The sequence below is a fragment of the Hippocampus guttulatus genome, chromosome 17, assembly GCF_054856545.1.
Source record: "Hippocampus guttulatus isolate MCC_2025c chromosome 17, RoL_Hgut_1.0, whole genome shotgun sequence".
NCBI classification, from domain to species: domain Eukaryota; kingdom Metazoa; phylum Chordata; class Actinopteri; order Syngnathiformes; family Syngnathidae; genus Hippocampus; species Hippocampus guttulatus.
In genome coordinates, this window is record NC_141277.1 from 2,755,322 (window position 1) to 2,772,770 (window position 17,449).

A 17,449-nucleotide genomic window follows, 5' to 3' on the forward strand; every position below is an offset into this window, starting at 1 on the left:
TTTGTAAAGGCCGGATGGCAGGACGTGCACCCCCATTATTGGCAGATGGAATATATGCAATTAATTGATGCCCCCCCCCCCCGAAAAAAAGGTATACTATTGCCTATGAATGCCCCACGATGGTGGCAAACCTCTACTTTTGTCTAAAGTCTAAATGTTGCCCTTTTCCCCACATAAGCTCCTCCCTCTACTTATGTGGTTTTTTGTCTTATGCAACAGTTGTCTGCAGACGTGCAGGTAGACGCACAAAGACAAGAAGAATGGTGCCCATTTCCCCAGCCATTGATCTCGCACCAGTTTGTGAATTAAAATGTCATTGTTGGTTGCAGTATAATTACTCATCTGGGACACAACCCCGGTGGGTGGCCGGGGTTGCGTTGCCCAGGGAAACAACAGACAAGGTGACAAATAAGTTCCATAGCAATGCAACACAGATGTTGGGAGGTATGGCTAATAATTTAAATGTTTGGGTGTGTTGGGTACTATTAATGACACAGTACAGTATTCATTGGTTGAAAAAATATAGACTGTGCATAATGTAATCAAATTGTAATCTATTTTTCTCTGTACAATATGCATGTATTTAAGATTTAGTTTACTTCCAATATACCAATTAAGTCATACTATTTCATGAAATATTTAGGCTAATAATCAAACATGTTAAAGAGCAAACCTTACACAAGAAAAATAAGTATTACCAGGTGGTTTTTGCTTTTTCGTTAATCTGATACGGATTGCAGTACAGTCATACCAAAAAAAAGGCCCTTCGATTTGAAGATTTATTCTGACACCTAGTGGCTATTCTCTACAATCACAATCTCGAGTAAAAACGATGACATAATTTCAGCCCTTTCTCGATCTGTCTGTCTGTCTCACTAAATTCATAAGAAAAACCGTGACTATCGACACAATTTACTTGCCACCTGTAGAAAAGTATTAATTATTGCTGCTGTTATTATCATTTGCATTACTATCATTATAACCATACATAAAGCTTTTAAAAAAAGCTTGTAATTCAGGAAATAAACGAGTTAAAAATGTATTATTGTTTGATGTTGGTATTTTATTTAATAATACAGCAAAAAAACATTTTTCCCCTGAAAAACTACATAAAATCCAACGTAAAGCATCAGACAACGATAACAACAGGACTTTCTCCGCACGCGAAGGCGGCCATTGACCTCGCCGTGTCGGCACGTCAGCAGCCAATCAGGACAAACGTTTGAGTTTACGCCGTTTTCGTAAACGTGGACCCCTGCGTAAATGACGTAATCTCCACTGCAGTCTCTCCAGCGGACGCAGTAGCAGAAACCGAAAGCAAGCACGTCAGGCTCAGCACATCTTTACTTGCCACCATCCAGCTAGCAAACAAAGGTAATTTATTTTCACAGTGCCATGTTAAGACAGCACATTTCGAGTGTGCAGTCATTAAAAAAAATTGCCATTTTCTTCACGGAATTAGTGTCGATTGTTCTCGAGGGGGACGCTTCGCTCGTGTGGCCTGTCATATTATTAGCCAAATATTATGAAGGCTGCTCAATAATTAGCTTTGACGTGTGAGCACAACGTTTGCACCCTTTCAAGGCGTTGAATGTTGAGACACCTTTTACGTTTGGATTCTTGAAACACAAGTAACATTTTATCCTCTTTTGCATTGTGACTTCTGACATAAGCGTTGCATTAACGTTATGCTGCGTCCAAATCACAGTCTAAATATTACTGTGGGAATGGTAAGAGACAAATATTCACAGCGAATCACGCGTTCGAAATTCCGTGGCCATTGAGATGTGCATTTCAGAAGTAACTGCATGCCAAAACAAATGAAATGATTGAAATGTTCTCTATTTATTCTACTGCAGTCATATCTGGATGTTTTTACTTATGATTTAGAGAAGATGATGCCTCTGAATTATTAAATAGCACAACAGTGCAGTAACGTGGTAATTATGCAATGGTCTCTTTCTCTTGCAACCTGCATCTCTCTCTCTCTCTCTAGCGGTCAACTGTCACTTTTTTGTAATAGTTTTGTCCTAATCGAGTTCGAAAGCACCACGTGAGCGGTGGCTGGAAGAGGAGTCTCCAGCACCCAGACCCGTATTCAATTCTTTGCAACCTAAACTAGGATCAACTAATTGAGCTAGGACCGCCAAGTTTAACCAATGTTCCAGCAACACGCTTCATCTCATGGTAACCTATGATGTTTTCTTTCTTTCAGGCAAAAAGCCCCAATGGCAGCAGCATCCTACCCGCTTGACCCAGATCTAATGAGAGAGGTCCTTGAATGTCCCATCTGCTTGGAGACCTTCAACGAGGACCAAATGAGACCCAAACTCCTCCAGTGCGGTCACACTGTGTGCCGGCATTGCCTGGAGAGGTTGTTGGCCAACACCATCAATGGTGTGCGCTGCCCCTTCTGCAGCAAGGTCTCACGCATGAGCAACATCTCGCAGCTGGCCGACAATCTCACAGTGCTCAAGATCCTCGACTGCACGACGTCGTGCGAAGCCGCCGCCGCCATCCTAATGTGCGGGTCCTGCTGCAGCCGCCTGCCGCGACACTACTGCCACGACTGCGCCGCCGTCCTTTGCGAGCTCTGTAAAGGAGAGGGCCACCGACACCGCGGCCATTCCGTTCAGCCCATTCGGATGGCTGCCGAGCAACGTCGGAAAGAACTGGGCGCCAAACTGTCCACCTTACGCGACGTCATGGGCGAAATCCAGAAGAGAAAGATGGCTCTTGAAAACATTACCAAATCGCTCAAAGCAAAGTACAGAGCGGTGCAGCAGGATTACACAGCGGCCGAGCTGCAACTTCAAGAGGAGCTGAGCCGCTCTCGAAGGACATTTACTGCCTCAATGGCAGAGGTACAAAAGCTTAATGGGCAGGCCCTTGAAGAGCAGACGTACCTCCTGAACATTGCGGAGGTGAAGGTGGTCTCGTGCTGCGACTATCTGACCATGCGGGTGAGGCAGAGCGACATCGGCTTGCTCAGGGACGACGGAGGCGGGTGTGAGGACGAGGAGCTCAACCTCCGGAGCAGCTTGCCGGCCGTGTTTCAGCTGCACGAGCCGCAGTTGATCCGAACGGAACCCTCCAAGCCGGTCGAGGTGGCGCAACTGACCACAAGCACGTACACGGTCAATACAGACAATTTGGATTGCGCTTTGGACATTGCACCCAAGGGCGACGTGGAGGGTCGAGATGGGGCTGTGGGCGGTGCAAAGGGGCCTCCCATGGATCTTTACCGAGATGTTGACATGGTTGCAGCAGTCGATGACACTACAAGTAGCTCACCGTGCACTTTTAAATCCAAGTCGATGGACGCAGGGGGGGAATCACAGGGAGGCGCGTGCGCAGGTCCCCCGGCGTGCCAGTTTGTGAAGAAGATGGGCTGCAAGGGAGCTCTTCCTGGTTCTTTCAATCTACCAGTGAGCATCTGCGTGACCCAGCAAGGCGAGGTCCTCGTGGCTGACCGTGGCAACTACCGCATCCAAATCTTCAACCGCAAAGGTTTCCAGCGTGAAATCCGCCGCAACGCCAGCAGCATCGACAACTTTGTCCTGAGCTTCCTTGGTGCCGACCTGCCGAACCTCATGCCCTTGTGCATTGCCGTTACACCGCAGGGCCTGATCGGCATCACTGACAACTACGACAACTCGGTCAAAGTGTATACCATGGACGGGCAGTGTGTGGCCTGCCACAAGAACCAGCTCATCAAGCCCTGGGGCATTACGGCAATGCCCTCGGGCCAGTTCGTGGTGTCGGACGTGGAGGGCGGCAAGCTGTGGTGCCTTGCCGTCGACCGCAACCTCGGCGTGGTGAGCTACAGCCGGCTGTGCTCGGCGGTGCGGCCCAAGTTTGTGACGTGCAACGCCGCCGGGATCGTCTACTTCACCCAGGGCCTGGCGCTCAACTTTGAGAAACGCCACAACGAGCCCCACCTGGAAGGGGGCTTCTCCATCGGTTCGGTGGGCACCGACGGCCAACTTGGCAAGCAGCTCAGCCATTTCTTCTCCGAGTCGGAGGACTTCTGCTGCATCACCGGCATGTGTGTCGACGCCAACGGGGATCTGCTGGTGACGGACAGTGGCAGGAAGGAGATCTTGCAGTTTCCCAAAGAAGGAGGGTTTAAAGTTCTCATCCAGGAGGGACTGAATTGCCCCGTGGGCGTGGCCACCACCCCCAAAGGGCAGCTCTTGGTGCTGGACTGCTGGGACCACTGTGTCAAAGTCTACACGTATATTCAAAGAAGGCACTCTTCCACCTCCTAGAGCCGTGAACCGCACCAAGTGCGAAAGCAAGCATCGGTATCTTTTGTTAGGCGTTGGCAAAAGGTGCACGCAGAAGAACAACGCCTTTTATTTCGTTTCAACTCATCCTCACAACAATTTGTTTTTAGCCAATGGAATTTAAAATTGTCACCTCAAAGTAATACCACCAAGCTGGCGTTCGTATTATTTAATGCAATAAGCTTTATATTTCAAGGTCGAGTGTGAATTAAACTTGGCCGGCCGTCTTTTGTTAGTAAGGCACAGGCTGTCTCGTACAAACAAGTTTCTCCCTCAAACTGGTTTACCTTTTGCAATACGTGAACAGGAAAGAGAATAGTGGAATCGTGTAAATCTGTGGGCTTTGAGCCTATGAAGCACCTTATTGTGGGCAAACTGTTTTAATCGCATGTTGACAGCTTTAAAGTTCTCTGTGCAGTTAGCTAATAAGTCAATGGCTTTGGGAGACTGCAATTCTGTACAATTCAGGGAGCATGCACCAAGTATTCTGTGTTACATGCACTCTGTGGCTCGTTTGCTGTGGGGGGGGGGGGGGTCGAGAAAAAAAAAGTTGTGGAATATTACACTCGTCATTGAGGTTTTGTGCGTTTTTATTCGGACCGGCCTTGTCAAGTGCCGGCAAAAAAAATGTCACTGTAAAAAAAAAGGAAATGTTATGTAGTTGTTTACCGTGTGTACTTTTCATTTATCCGAATCAAAGAGTGATAGAAGTGAGGCTGTAAAATGTCAAAATTGACTTCCAAATACCAGAAAAAAAAGCTTAGCTTATGCTTATGACATACAGTAAGTCTGTTAGTTTTTTTTTTTAATTGTATGTTCGATGCTCTGTCGAACCCCCGAGACCGATTCACCAAACCCCCAGGGTTCCATCGAACCCTGGTTAAGAACCACTGCACTAGACAAAGATGACTCTCAATGCACAGATGTCATTGCTTCTTCAAAACTAAAGAATAGACTGCATGGGTTATTAATTGTTGTTAAAATATGTTTATTGTTGTGGTTGTAGTCCAATTATCCAAATATTGCAAACAGCTCGGCTTAATTAGGTGCAGTTGTACACAATGGCAAACTACAACCACGATGATAATAAAAATGAATATATTTTTTTTTGGTGGTAGGTTAGCGAATTGTGGCACTTCACCTTTTCTTTTCCATGCTCCCTAAAAAACACGTGCTAGCGTATATGGCATTCTCATTGTCTTTTTTTTTTTGTGGGGAGCGGCAAAACCTAGATCTTATATTGTAGGAAATATGCCTGACATATGTAATATGCACCTTCCAGCCCAGGTTGTGTTCTTAGGAGCACCTTGTTCAAGCCTTAAGGATGACTGCACTTAAATTGCTCCATATACATCTAGACAGTACACATGTGTAAGCGTTGAGGAGATGAAAATCTCCACATACATGCCGGTGTGTGTGTGTGTGTTTTGTAAATGTTTGCCATTACTATCCAAGGGGTCACTGCCGTCGTTAGTTAGAAAAGTCTTTCTACCCACAATCTTGCTGCTGTATACGGTAAATTTCCCCAGTGTGGGACAAATAAATTAATTTAAAGTTTATAAACACAAATTAATTGTCAGCGTGCAAGTGTACTGAACATCAATGTGTGTGTCACATTTTAATTTTTATTTCGCAACATTTCAACCCGCAATTGTGAAAACATTTGCGTTAGGCCCTTGACCTGAATTGCCCCCGCCCCCCCCCCCCCCCGCCCCCCCATGTCTCTCAGGTGCTCTGGAGCATGTGAATTTTCCAATGTGTTGAACACATGGACAAAAGAAAAAAAAAATCTTGTTGTGGTCCGGTCTGTGTTTGAATTGTTGATTCTTGAGTGCAATAAACGTTTTGGAATCAAACATAGCTTTAAACATTGTCAAAATATTATTTTGATGCATTTTTTCTTCTCCAGGCAGCTTTGAATATATAAAAACTGTGTTAGCTTTGTCTGATATTTACATTTGTTTGATTATCTTTGAAATGGGGAAACTGCAAAAAATTAAGGGCGAGTATTTTTTCGCGGCATTGTCACGTAAGCACTAAAATAAGCTACAGACGAAAAAAAAACAATACAGCGCCTTACAAACGTTTTTAACTATGACGTTCCTCCTCAACTTTTCCCGCAGTGCTTTGTGTGTTTATTTCGTCTCACCTTTCTGGTATTGGAGCCAGAGCTGCTGCTGGGCCTTCTTGCTGGGGAAGTAGATGCTACAGCTGAGCTCGGAGCCGTACAGCGCCTCTGACACGTAGTGGCTGCCGTATTGCCCCAGGAAAGCCAACAACTCCTCGCGCGTGCTCTCGCCTGACAGCGTCTTGAGAACCTTGGCGAAACCTAATGGGTCAAGAACGTGAGGAATAAATATGAGAAATAAATACGATCGCTGTACTGCTGCCCAATGATAGCCCGGGGGTAGGTGGGCGGGTGGGGTCACATCAACATGGACGCACATAACCTTGTGGAGCAACCGCCTGTCAAGAGACAACTGGAATGGTCAACATTGTCTCCGCACAGCATAAAATCATCTTGGGTAACCTGCAGGGAATTTATTTGCTAATTCTAGGCGCTCTCTATCTTTGCGTGGGTGTTTATGTGCTTCATTGGAGCCTGCTATTTCGGTTAGGAATACAAACGGGCTCAGCAGATCAGGTTAATCACAGTTAACAAGGAAAAAGGAGTTGATACTCCGAGTTAAAAGAGTGCCTGGTAATAGTGATTGAACAAAATGCTCTTGAGTGGCGGTAAACGCTTCTTGGGCTGACCTGAAGCCAGAGTGATGGAACTGAGCTTGACTTTGTACAGATTGCTGCGCACTCGCCACTGCTGAACCATCGGGTAGCCTGCGGCCTCGTTGAACTTGGCATCGCCTGAAAATGGTGCACAAGATAGGACGTGAGATTTTTCAGGTAGCTCGACTAGAGCTGGACAGATTTTTATTTATTTATTTTTTAATCCCTGTTTGCAGATCTTGTACACCCCAAACAAACACTCACCTGTGAGGAGATCCAGGTTTGGCAGCGGTTCGGACAACACGCCTCTGCATTGTTCCTCCACTGGCAGGGGGAGTACCATGAGGCCATCGGCTAGCTGGGGGAAGTCCTTCACAAAGTTGTTATCTCTGCAGGGAGGAAAAGGAAAGATTAACCCTCATTAACCTGCGGTGCACACAAATTCACTCCAAAGTGGAGCTTTGGGAAAGGCAAGGGGGGGGGGGGGCTCACTTGAAGGAAGAAACCTTGAACAAAAGAAATCTACTACTAAATGAATTATAGCAGCTCTGCAATGTTGTTGGAACTGGCGCAGGCTCGTGGGGAATGGGGGGGGGGGGGCAACAATTTGGTCAATGTTAACCCCGTGAACGTGTGAGAGTCTCTTTCAAAAAAGAAACCGTCGCCAGTGATTGTGTGCGCGATTGTTTGCGTTGTACGTTTCGCCTTTGCGCAATGGATGAAGCGCTTTGGGCTTTTTATGGCCTAATGAAGTCAGCTCGCTTCCATTTCCCCAACAAAAAGACGAGTTGTCGCGCTGCATTGTTCGAGCCCAGGCGTGCGGCCGTTGTAGCGGCAGCAAACCATTTCCCATCATAATCCACTTTTATGGAAGCGAGCGCTGGAGCTGAGAACGTGTGCCGTGGAGACTCCGGGGACTGTGATTGACTCTTGGCGGTATCAATTTTTCATCCTCTTTCATTGCCTTCTCCAAGCACCAAGCTTTGCGCACCTCACCACCTAGTCATGATTGACTCAAAGGCTTCAGGATCGTAACGCATGTGTGTACATTGCACGCTGGGCTTCCTCCCCGGCCGCAGGGAACTGCTTCCATCTGGTACAAAACATAAGGTCAGTCGGTAGTTCTCGATGAAACCGACCAGACGAATGACCGTCGAGTCCAGATAGCACAAATTACATTTCCAGCATTTGTGTCTCCAATCCCGACAAGGATAAACTAGCGTGCAGAGTTTACAAACGCATGACGCAAGCTGCTATCATCAGCCGTTCTTCTTTTGATGGAGTGTCACGATAGTTTGCACCATATTGTCCACAGCCGCATCGCACTGCATGCTGTCTCCAGGCTTCATTTAATTATTGCTGCTTCTTAATAGTGTTCACCACCAACAGGCTCGCCCGCCTCCAGGCATTTCGATGACAGCTGCATCTCCAGGCAATGAATGGGTCTGCTCCACAATGCCAACACTGTAAATGATTCAGAATCCATGTGTGGCGAGCACTTTCCGAGACTCCCTAATCCCTTCCCACAGTAGCCGAGTACTGAATACAAATGTTGAGCACGGTGCACCACATAGAACTCATTGTCAAGTGTCTCGGCTGCTAATGAAGCCACAGCATTTTATTTCGACGTAACGGCATGAACACTGGTTCATGTAGCATTTAGCTTGGGATATTAAATGGTTAAAAGGAAGAAAAAAAGAGGAATCTGGATCTGTTGATAGTGGACATACTGGAAAAAAAAAGACAAAAAAATAACCTTCACATGATAATAATGATAGCAGTGTATGATTTATGAAATAGATTTGTCGTGTATGTAATGAATGCATTTTTACACCCTAAAAAAATCTTTGTTCGCTGTAGTAACGTGACAAATATTGTCACGTTACTACGTAGACTACTACTGTCTACGGTGCTGTGGAACAAATATTAATCCACTAGAGGTCACTCTTTCGCTGCATCAAAAGAAAAAGACTCATGCTTTCAAGAAGAGAAATCAGCTTTTTATATAAGACTGCAGCACGGTCTTGCTTTTTGATTAGGAGGGACTGTTCTGCATCCAACCGCAATGTGTTCAGAGAACACCAATACTAACGGGATCAGAGAGCAGGAGTTAGGGAGGGGGAAAAGAAATGATGATGCTTCCAACCGAGGTGGGAAAGACGACACACTTTGTGACTCCCTGCCAAGACGGTAAGAAAAGGCTCTTGCTAGGGAGTCGGAAAGTGGCCAGATGGTGGCCACTTTTACCACAAAGAGTGAGGAAACAGTGAATCCAAACGTGGACGAAGCACATTTCTCAGAAGGACCGTGGTGGTGGCGGCGGGGGCGACGGGCCCACTGGAATCTCGTCAGTGTTTTTGAAGTGTGCTCTAGCCGCCACTAGGTGGCAGTGCAGCTCAGGTCAGAGGGCTGTAGTGAGCATTGGCCGAAGTAGAGCAAGCCCTGCGGCGTCATTTGATCGGCTGTCTGGATGTTTGTCAGAGGGCTGCTTTGCTCTGGGACTAAACAAACAAACATACTTCACTATCAAGTTGCCGATACAACAATATGTTGCGAAGAGGCCACTTCTATGCAAACGCTGACTCCAATGTGACTACTACCAACTCAAATAGTAGCTGTTCTTTCAGACATTATATCAATAACACCCCCCAGAACACCCCACCCCACACACACACACACACACACACAATTAAATGCTCTACCATTAGATGGCAGAAGGTAGCCTACTGTCAAAAATTGACCTGTCTATCCACTACTTGTGACATTCTTTTTTGGTGATGAGTCTTACTTTTGCCATTTGGGGGTGGTGGTGGTGGGGGGGGGGGGGGGGGGAAGACAAGAAATATGAAAATTCATACACTGTTGCTAGCCAAAACTTCAACACCTTCAGTCGCAACGGTCAAAATAAAATGTTGACTTGAATCAAGTAATATGCTTTTTCCCCACTATCTTATAACCATTTTACTCTCGTATTTTATGTTTAACACTAATAAAGATGTTCTTCTTTGTTCAATGTCAATGTCAAATGCCAAGTAAAGTCATATTTCTTTGTAGAGCCCCTAATCACAGAAAAGTTGCAAAGGGCTCCACCAGCCCGCAGTTGACAAATATTAACGACCAACCCTCCGGTGCAGAGTTTCCATATTCCCCTTGTGATTGTGTGGTTTTTCTCTCCGGGTAGTCCTGTTTCCTCCCACATTCCAAAAACAAGCATGGTCGATCGACTGAACGCTCTAAAACCAGTAAGGCTATTGGATATGGGTCACTGGAGAGTAAAAAAACAACAACAAAAAAACCCGGAAATCTGATAAAGTCTCAAATTTGTAAATGGGTATAAAAACCCGCAGTGTAAATGCAGCCTAAGGCAAACGTTGTCTCCAGATGCGCCATATCTTGCTCCATCTTCCCTGCGACGTGAAAACAATCCCCATTCTTCCAAGGATTTGATCGTTTTTAAAAGATAAGCGGTAGACGCGGAAGCTGCGAAGAGATTATCATAATTGTGCTTGCGCATGTCTCGGCCTAAAGAAGTCATCAGCCATCTCGTAATCGTCTCTCCCCAGTCATCCAATAGCATAGAAAAATGAAATAAATATAAAGCCGTGGCACAGCATGCCGGCAATTTCTGCGGCTGCCTCGCTGTCTGGATTTAACAATAAATGGCATAATTCGCTGGTGCGTCAAAGAAAGGCACACAACAAAAAGGAAAGGGAACAAATACACAAAAACAGCAGTGAAAGTTTTTTCCCGACAATTTTTTTTTTTTCACATTCACAGAACTTTGATCATTTTTAAATGTGGAAATATCATGCTGACCGAACTAAATTGTGTGGGGTTTCAGATTCCACAAAAATGTTCAAATAAACATGTACAAAATATAACAACCGGTACATTGAATGTTACTATTTTCCAGTCATAAGTGAAAAGTTGAAGTGAAGAGTGAGTTGAATAGTTTCATTCAAACAAACACCGCGCTTAGCGGCCACCCTGTGACATCCATAGGCACTCCCAAAGCTTCTTAAAAGTGATGTCAATCACTGGCTGTTTTTCAATGTAAGGCTTCTTTAATTGGGATTTGGTGCGCCAATGCAAATGACTGTGTTTTCTTTATTTTTTTTTCCCAAGATGACACTAGTACACAGCAAATCACATCCCTCCCCTGAGTTGTACATACAAGTGGAACGCAATGTAAATATGCCTTCTTTATGCTTCCACATTGTCAGCCGCCTCCCATTTTTTGCACTGCGTGGAAATGAGCTACAGCATTACCATAGAGATTGCCGCTTCCTAATGCAGAGTGAGGAAGAGAGCAGAGAGGGGCATGCAAGGCAGATAGCTGTGCAGCTAATTGGGGGACTTTTTCTCTTTTAACATTTTGCTGCTTCATGTTTGAATTGCAAAGAAAAAAAAAATCACAGAAAGTAGAAATCCATCTTTCGCCTGGACAGCAAGCATATCAAATCTGCTTCCCCTGAGCAGGCAGACGTAGCAGACATGGTTTAGTTTCTGTTTCAGTGCAATTGCAAACAGCGAAGGGATTGGCGTTTACGTCGCTGACAGCTTGTAATTCGTTGGAATGTGTCGGTAGTTTTTCCTCGCTTTTAAGGACATTTTCAATCTTGATTCAATCAGCGACACACTGTCTTGACAGACATAGTCTCTCCAGCGTGTCCCTGGTCGTCCCCCGGGCCTCCTGCCGGCGGGACGTGCCCGGAAAACCTCACCAGGGAGGCGTCCAGGAGGCATCCTAATCAAACGCCCGGGCCACCTCATCTGGCTCCTCTCGACGTGGAGGAGAAGTGTAGTGACCCCTGAAAGGGTTAACTTATCAGGGGGCACGCTTCAGAGTGAGGTTGGTGATTTGGGGCCCCTGCTGAGGCCATCACGAGGCAATGGATTTGTCAGAAAAATACAAATGGGCAATGATTCCCAGAGAGCCTTTGCACCACTTAGTGCTTGGGCGCTAATAATAACAATTAGTTGTTTCATTAGTGAAACCAATATCCCATTACTCATTTACAACTTGATGTGCATTAAAATCCTTCCGGAAACGTCCTTCCCCCCCATCATCCACCGAACGTTGTTGTGAGGCCAATCTGTTCTATCAATGAGTAATTAGGAATAGACATGAGACACATTAAGGTACAATTAGCTGTCATTGTGTGATCTGTCAACCTGTCAGTCAATGTCAAACGACCTACCGCGATCCAATCGCAAAAAAATGTCATTTGCCATTTCGCCCCTGCGAAGGTGGATGAATACTAAATGCCGCCAACTTCATATAGTTGGGTGAAAGTGAGAAGGAAGAAAGAAAAAAAAACCCAAACATGATGAATAATGTATGAAAGGTAAATGTTGGAAAAGTAGGATGAAAGGACAGAGACAGATAGCAGACCGGAGGGGGAAGTGAAATTACAAACACAGCCACTGCGAAGTTCACCGCCTCGCCGGGAGTTCATTAATCAATACTAAAACCATCTCGCTTCTAATTCCCACTTTTTTTTCGCCCAAGTCCAAAAACGACTCCTCACAGGGCTTTTTTTTTCTTCATAAAAACCGAGCAGGCGGCTGAAGGCATCTATCAATGCCAAGCATTGTTAGCTACCTCCTGTGAGGCAACTCCATCAAATGTGGACGCTTTGATGCCTTATGCTGAATATTCTCATTTGTCACCCTGCGGTCCGTCGCTGACTCGACTGACAGCTCCCGCAAGGTGATTTTCGCCGTGCACCGTCTCCAACGGGCCCAATCGCAGCTTTTCTGGGATGGTGTTATTTACAACGAGGGAATGCTCGGCAAGACAGTGAAAGTGCCCAAAACGACTTGAAAATGGCAGCTCAGGTGCCACTGGAAGGAAAATCTATAGCCAAAACGGGCCGGAGCGGTCAAATCAGGGTCTATCACTGAAACATTTGGCATCAATAAAGATCTCGGGTCGCAAAGATGAGCGTTTCTGGCACGCGACAATTTCTTCATAATCAACCTTTTGCTGTGCTGTCACAATGTGAAGACGATTGACTTGCAATAACAATTGGACCAAAATGCTTGACCTTTGGGTCAAAGGTCACCAGCGTGTCAAGATCCATCCATCCATCCATTTTCTGAACCGCTTTATCCTAACCAGGGTCGCGGGGGGTGCTGGGCCTATCCCAGCTGTCTTCGGGCAGTAGGCGGGGCACACCCTGAACCGGTCGCCAGCCAATCGCAGGGCACACAGAAACGAACAACCATCCGCGCTCACACTCACACGTCGGGACAATTTAGAGTGTTCAATCAGCCTGCCATGCATGTTTTTGGAACGTGGGAGGAAACCGGAGTACCCGGAGAAAACCCACGCAGGCTCGGGGAGAACATGCAAACTCCACACTGGAAGGCCAGAATCAAACCCTGCACCTCTGCACTGTGAGGCCGATGCGCTAACCACTCGATCACTGGGCTGCCCGCGTGTCAAGATGTTGTCTAAAAACACTTCTCCGGTACAAGAGTTGCTTGATATAAATTCAGGGCTGTAACCCCTTCCAAATATTCTCTTTGCATTCTGAAATAGTTTTTTCAACTTTTCGGAGTTTTTATTTATTTTTTTTTTAAATTGCCGTTTCATTTTCGACTACGCCCTTATCAGAGCCTTCTTTTTCCCAGCGGTGAAGCTGGCTGCGAGTTTGCGGTAAGCCTCTTTGCCAACAGCTGTTATTAAGGCAGGGTTGCTTTAGGCGCTGCCTCGCCTCGTACGAGCTGTTGACCAGGGAACAGACGCCTCGGGAACAAACACAAAATCACGCAAGGACAGGCAGTCCAGCAAGCCACCCTACCAGAAGCCCACACAGCCTCGAAATCACGGTCGTCCATTGAGGGGCGCTCTCATACAGTTAAAAAAACAACAAAAAAACAACAACAAAAAAAAATACAATTCTCTTGTCTTGTGTTGGATTGATTATTTTTAGTCATCATACATTCGCTTATGCCTGACATGATAAATTGATTATGCTTACAAAGAAGAACGCTTATGCTTGCAATCATTAATTGACTATGCCTGCAATGAAGAACGCTTCTGCTTTTAATAAAGATACATTCTTTATTATGTACTCACATTTTATCCATTATATACTCACTTTTATAATCAAGAATGCTTGGTGCACTGTGTGGAAGCTTAGGGACGCAACCACCTTTCCGAGGACGTGGTTGGGACGAGATAAGTGTTAAGACTAAACAGTGAGCAAGGGTGAACAGTGAATGGAGCCATCAACACCAGCTGCGGCGTGATGTTTTTGTGACAATTGCACACATGTACGTAATTTGCACTCACATACACACACATGGTCAAACAAGTTCAGTGTGTGTTCAACAGCCCCCACCCTTTAGGTTGGACACACCTATGTAGTAGCTTTCCCAATAAATGAGGAGGTGAAGGGGGAGATCGTTAGGGTTACGTGCGGAGAACTGAAACCGAATGCTTCTCCTCGTTCCCTCCTGGTACCAGAATCGAGTCTCCTGTCTCCTCCTTTTGTTTATTCCTGAGTGTCAAATTGGATAAACCTGACATCTTGCCTCTCGGTAGCTAACTGGTTTAGCACATCTGCCTTGCGGTTCTAAGGTCGGGTCCAATCCGGACTTTGGCCTTCTTCCTGTCAGGTTCTGGACTAAGCCAAATCATGTTTTGGGATTCCAGAAATGCAGGCCCTAAAGTAAGACTCTAAATTGTCCTTAGGTGTGAACGTTGAGTATGAGTGATTGATTGGATGATGTATGCCCAGCAATTGTCAGTCTTGGGTGTACCACTGCGCCTCTTGCCCGAAATCAGCTTGGACTTTTCAATGAAAACCAAATATCATCAAATTTCCGCACAAATGTGTGCATTTGAGAGGGACTACCATCGCAAACATCTCTTTCCACCAGTCACTTGCTCTTTGACACGAACACGTTGTCATGTATGACATATTGACAAAATGATTACGGCTCTGGAAAGCGCTTGACAAGGGCTCCACGATGATGTACGACGACTGGCTGTGGTTTGCAGCATATTGATTTTGGAACGAGAAATTTTAACCTTGGGTGCGTCCGCTGAAACCATTCACCTACGGCGGGGTGGTGTCGTGCACTCCAAAATGCACAACATTACACGCCATCGATTCTACGTAAATTTCTCAGATGAGGCAAAGCAATCCGAGTAAGACGCCGACGCCGCCGCCGCCGCCGCCAGGTTCTGCTGTGAGCTTAGGAGGAGGTACTTGCCGAGAACTCTCTCTTTACTTCCAAGACATTGTTAAGTCCAACAGTTTGGACGAGGCAAGATGATTTTGACGGAACTCGTCAGCAGCTTCTCACTCCGAACCCCAATTTTGAAAAATAAGATTCAGGCACAGTGTCTACACGTTGAGAATCTGACTGAACACATAGACGGCAAGGGGCCTCTTCTCCCGTGGGCTGAAATCAGAAAAGGCGCGCCGCCGCACGTTGTTTTGGCTGCGCAGATTCTCCCAGCGACTCAAGTTTGTGGCCCTTTCATGAAACGTACGCCGGATTCTCCCAGAGGCTTAAGCATCTTTTCTCTCGTGCGCTCTGGAGGCTGTGCTACGGACTAGCGCGTCTTCAATGTGCAACGTCAGATTGTACGCTTTGATTCGATTGACTGCGTCCGGCGTCCGCTGGTGACGAGCGTTGGAGGCTTGAACTTTGTCTGGAAAGCGCCGCTCACGATAACCGCGGTTTTTGTCATATTGGCAATGGTGAGGTAGATTTCAAATCATTTGTTCTCATTTATGATATGAAACCCGTAGAAGTGACGCGCCCACATTTGCTGCGAGGCATGTTGCTCGGCAGAGGGACCAAAAAGGCAAAAGGGTGTACATGACGACATTATATCCCCCCGTCGATTGTATAGAAATGCAAAATCCGCTTCGATGTACCCACAGTGGCCTTTCGACAATTTATTGAGCGAGACAACACCCAAACACGGTGTTTTATTAGCAGAAAATACGTTATAAAATGGCGGCTACAGATACCTCCTACGTTCGCTCGGCATAATTGTCACATTGCAAGTCTTATTGCGTTCAAGGTGTAATGGAATTGCTCTCAACCGGAACATTTACATTAACACGTGCAACTTTATCGCACCCCCCGGAATACGCCATCCGCGAGAAATGGTAATATTTTGTAATTCCGCAACTGCAAAAATTCATTCCCGGGGCCTGCTCGCAAGACGTCTACAGAGATCAATTTGAGACAAAAATGTATGCAATGGAATCATACCGGTTTCTTTTCTTTTTTTATAATACAGTGCTCTACTTGAGAGGCTATGACAGTAATAGTCATAGGATTCATCTGCATCATCTAATATTTCACCTTGCGTTGCCAAAGGTCTCTCTGCTGATGTGAGAAAGAGACAAAAAGTGGAAGTTGAAGGCTGCGGGATATGACGTGCATCTGCATATCAAAGCGGAAGAGAGGGCGAGGTGGGGAGGGGGAATTAGGTGAATAATAACCTGCATTTACATCACACTAGAAAAATATATTTTAAAAAAATAAGAGCGCGTGCACAGGGAGCAAGTCAGTCATGAGGACAAAGCTTTTGTTCCTTTCACAAAAAAAAAAAAAAAAAGTCTCAGCGGATTTGATAAGCGGCATAAGCGCTTCAGTGAACTGACACCGGGTAATACACATGTTTAAATAGCGGGTAGTGGGTGGTGATATCCTGGTTAGACTGGCAGGGGTAAAACAGAAGAAAAATGGGGGAAAAAAAAAAAGGTCATGTCCATTTGATGGGCACATCATGAAAAGGTGGCAGCTCAAGGGGGATTCCACACAGAGGCGGAGTGGTAAGCGTTCCCAAAGAGCCGTGCTCAATGCTTGATATTTACTTGCTCAATTCGTGCCCTTTATCAGCCACCACTAAATGACATTCAACGCGACTATTGTAATCATTTCAACAAATAACGTGACACTAACAAACGTGTGCGTCTCTTGGCCTCTACACTCGGAAGTCTGTACGAAGGTCTAGCGCCTCCTGAATGAAAAAAAAACATATTGCATGTTTTGACTCACTTCACAGCCTTGGTGTTTGTCTGAAACCGCCACTCACAATAACTGCAGTCACTCATACCGTGTTATTTTTAACCCAGTAGTTTTCAGGCAACGAGCACTCAACGAACACCACATCACCATCACCGCCCAAATAATTATGTCGGAGAAATGGTCGCTTGTGATTGCAGCAATTCCACTCTGGTACGAGAAGTGGCGGAAATGCACATTTCAAAGGGGTTAACAACTGCCAAGCGGCTTCGAGGGGACAGTCTGTGGGAAAATGACTTTTTAATTGATTGGATACAAATGTGTCCCATGAAGTGCCTGGCCACTGATGACGTGTGAAATGACAAGTTAAATCAATTCCACTGATGCTCGTATGTTCCTGGACATGCGGCAAAGACTTTCCTGACCGCTCA

The 17,449-nt window shown here is 45.9% G+C and overlaps 2 protein-coding genes across 6 annotated transcripts in view; one reads left to right on the plus strand and one right to left on the minus strand.

Annotated features, from left to right (window-relative positions):
* The window catches only part of astn2 (astrotactin 2), a 132,442-nt gene that overhangs the window by 36,798 nt on the left and 78,195 nt on the right, over nucleotides 1-17,449 (minus strand). For all 5 annotated transcript variants that reach the window (XM_086134387.1, XM_086134385.1, XM_086134388.1 and 2 more), the window contains exons 14-16: nucleotides 7,278-7,402; nucleotides 7,047-7,151; nucleotides 6,439-6,618 (exon numbers count right to left, since the gene is read on the minus strand). In XM_086134387.1, the coding sequence (XP_085990513.1) occupies nucleotides 6,439-6,618; nucleotides 7,047-7,151; nucleotides 7,278-7,402 (410 nt within the window). The remainder of the gene's footprint in view (nucleotides 1-6,438; nucleotides 6,619-7,046; nucleotides 7,152-7,277; nucleotides 7,403-17,449) is intronic.
* Nucleotides 1,296-6,149, plus strand: trim32 (tripartite motif containing 32). The gene is made up of 2 exons (XM_086134390.1): nucleotides 1,296-1,374; nucleotides 2,216-6,149. The coding sequence occupies exon 2, from the start codon at nucleotides 2,229-2,231 to the stop codon at nucleotides 4,269-4,271; it is 2,043 nt and encodes a 680-aa protein (XP_085990516.1). The 5' UTR covers nucleotides 1,296-1,374; nucleotides 2,216-2,228; the 3' UTR covers nucleotides 4,272-6,149.

Excerpts from the sequence above, each read along its gene's own strand:
- trim32 (XM_086134390.1), top strand. The coding sequence starts at position 2,229 with ATGGCAGCAGCATCCTACCCGCTTGACCCAGATCTAATGAGAGAGGTC.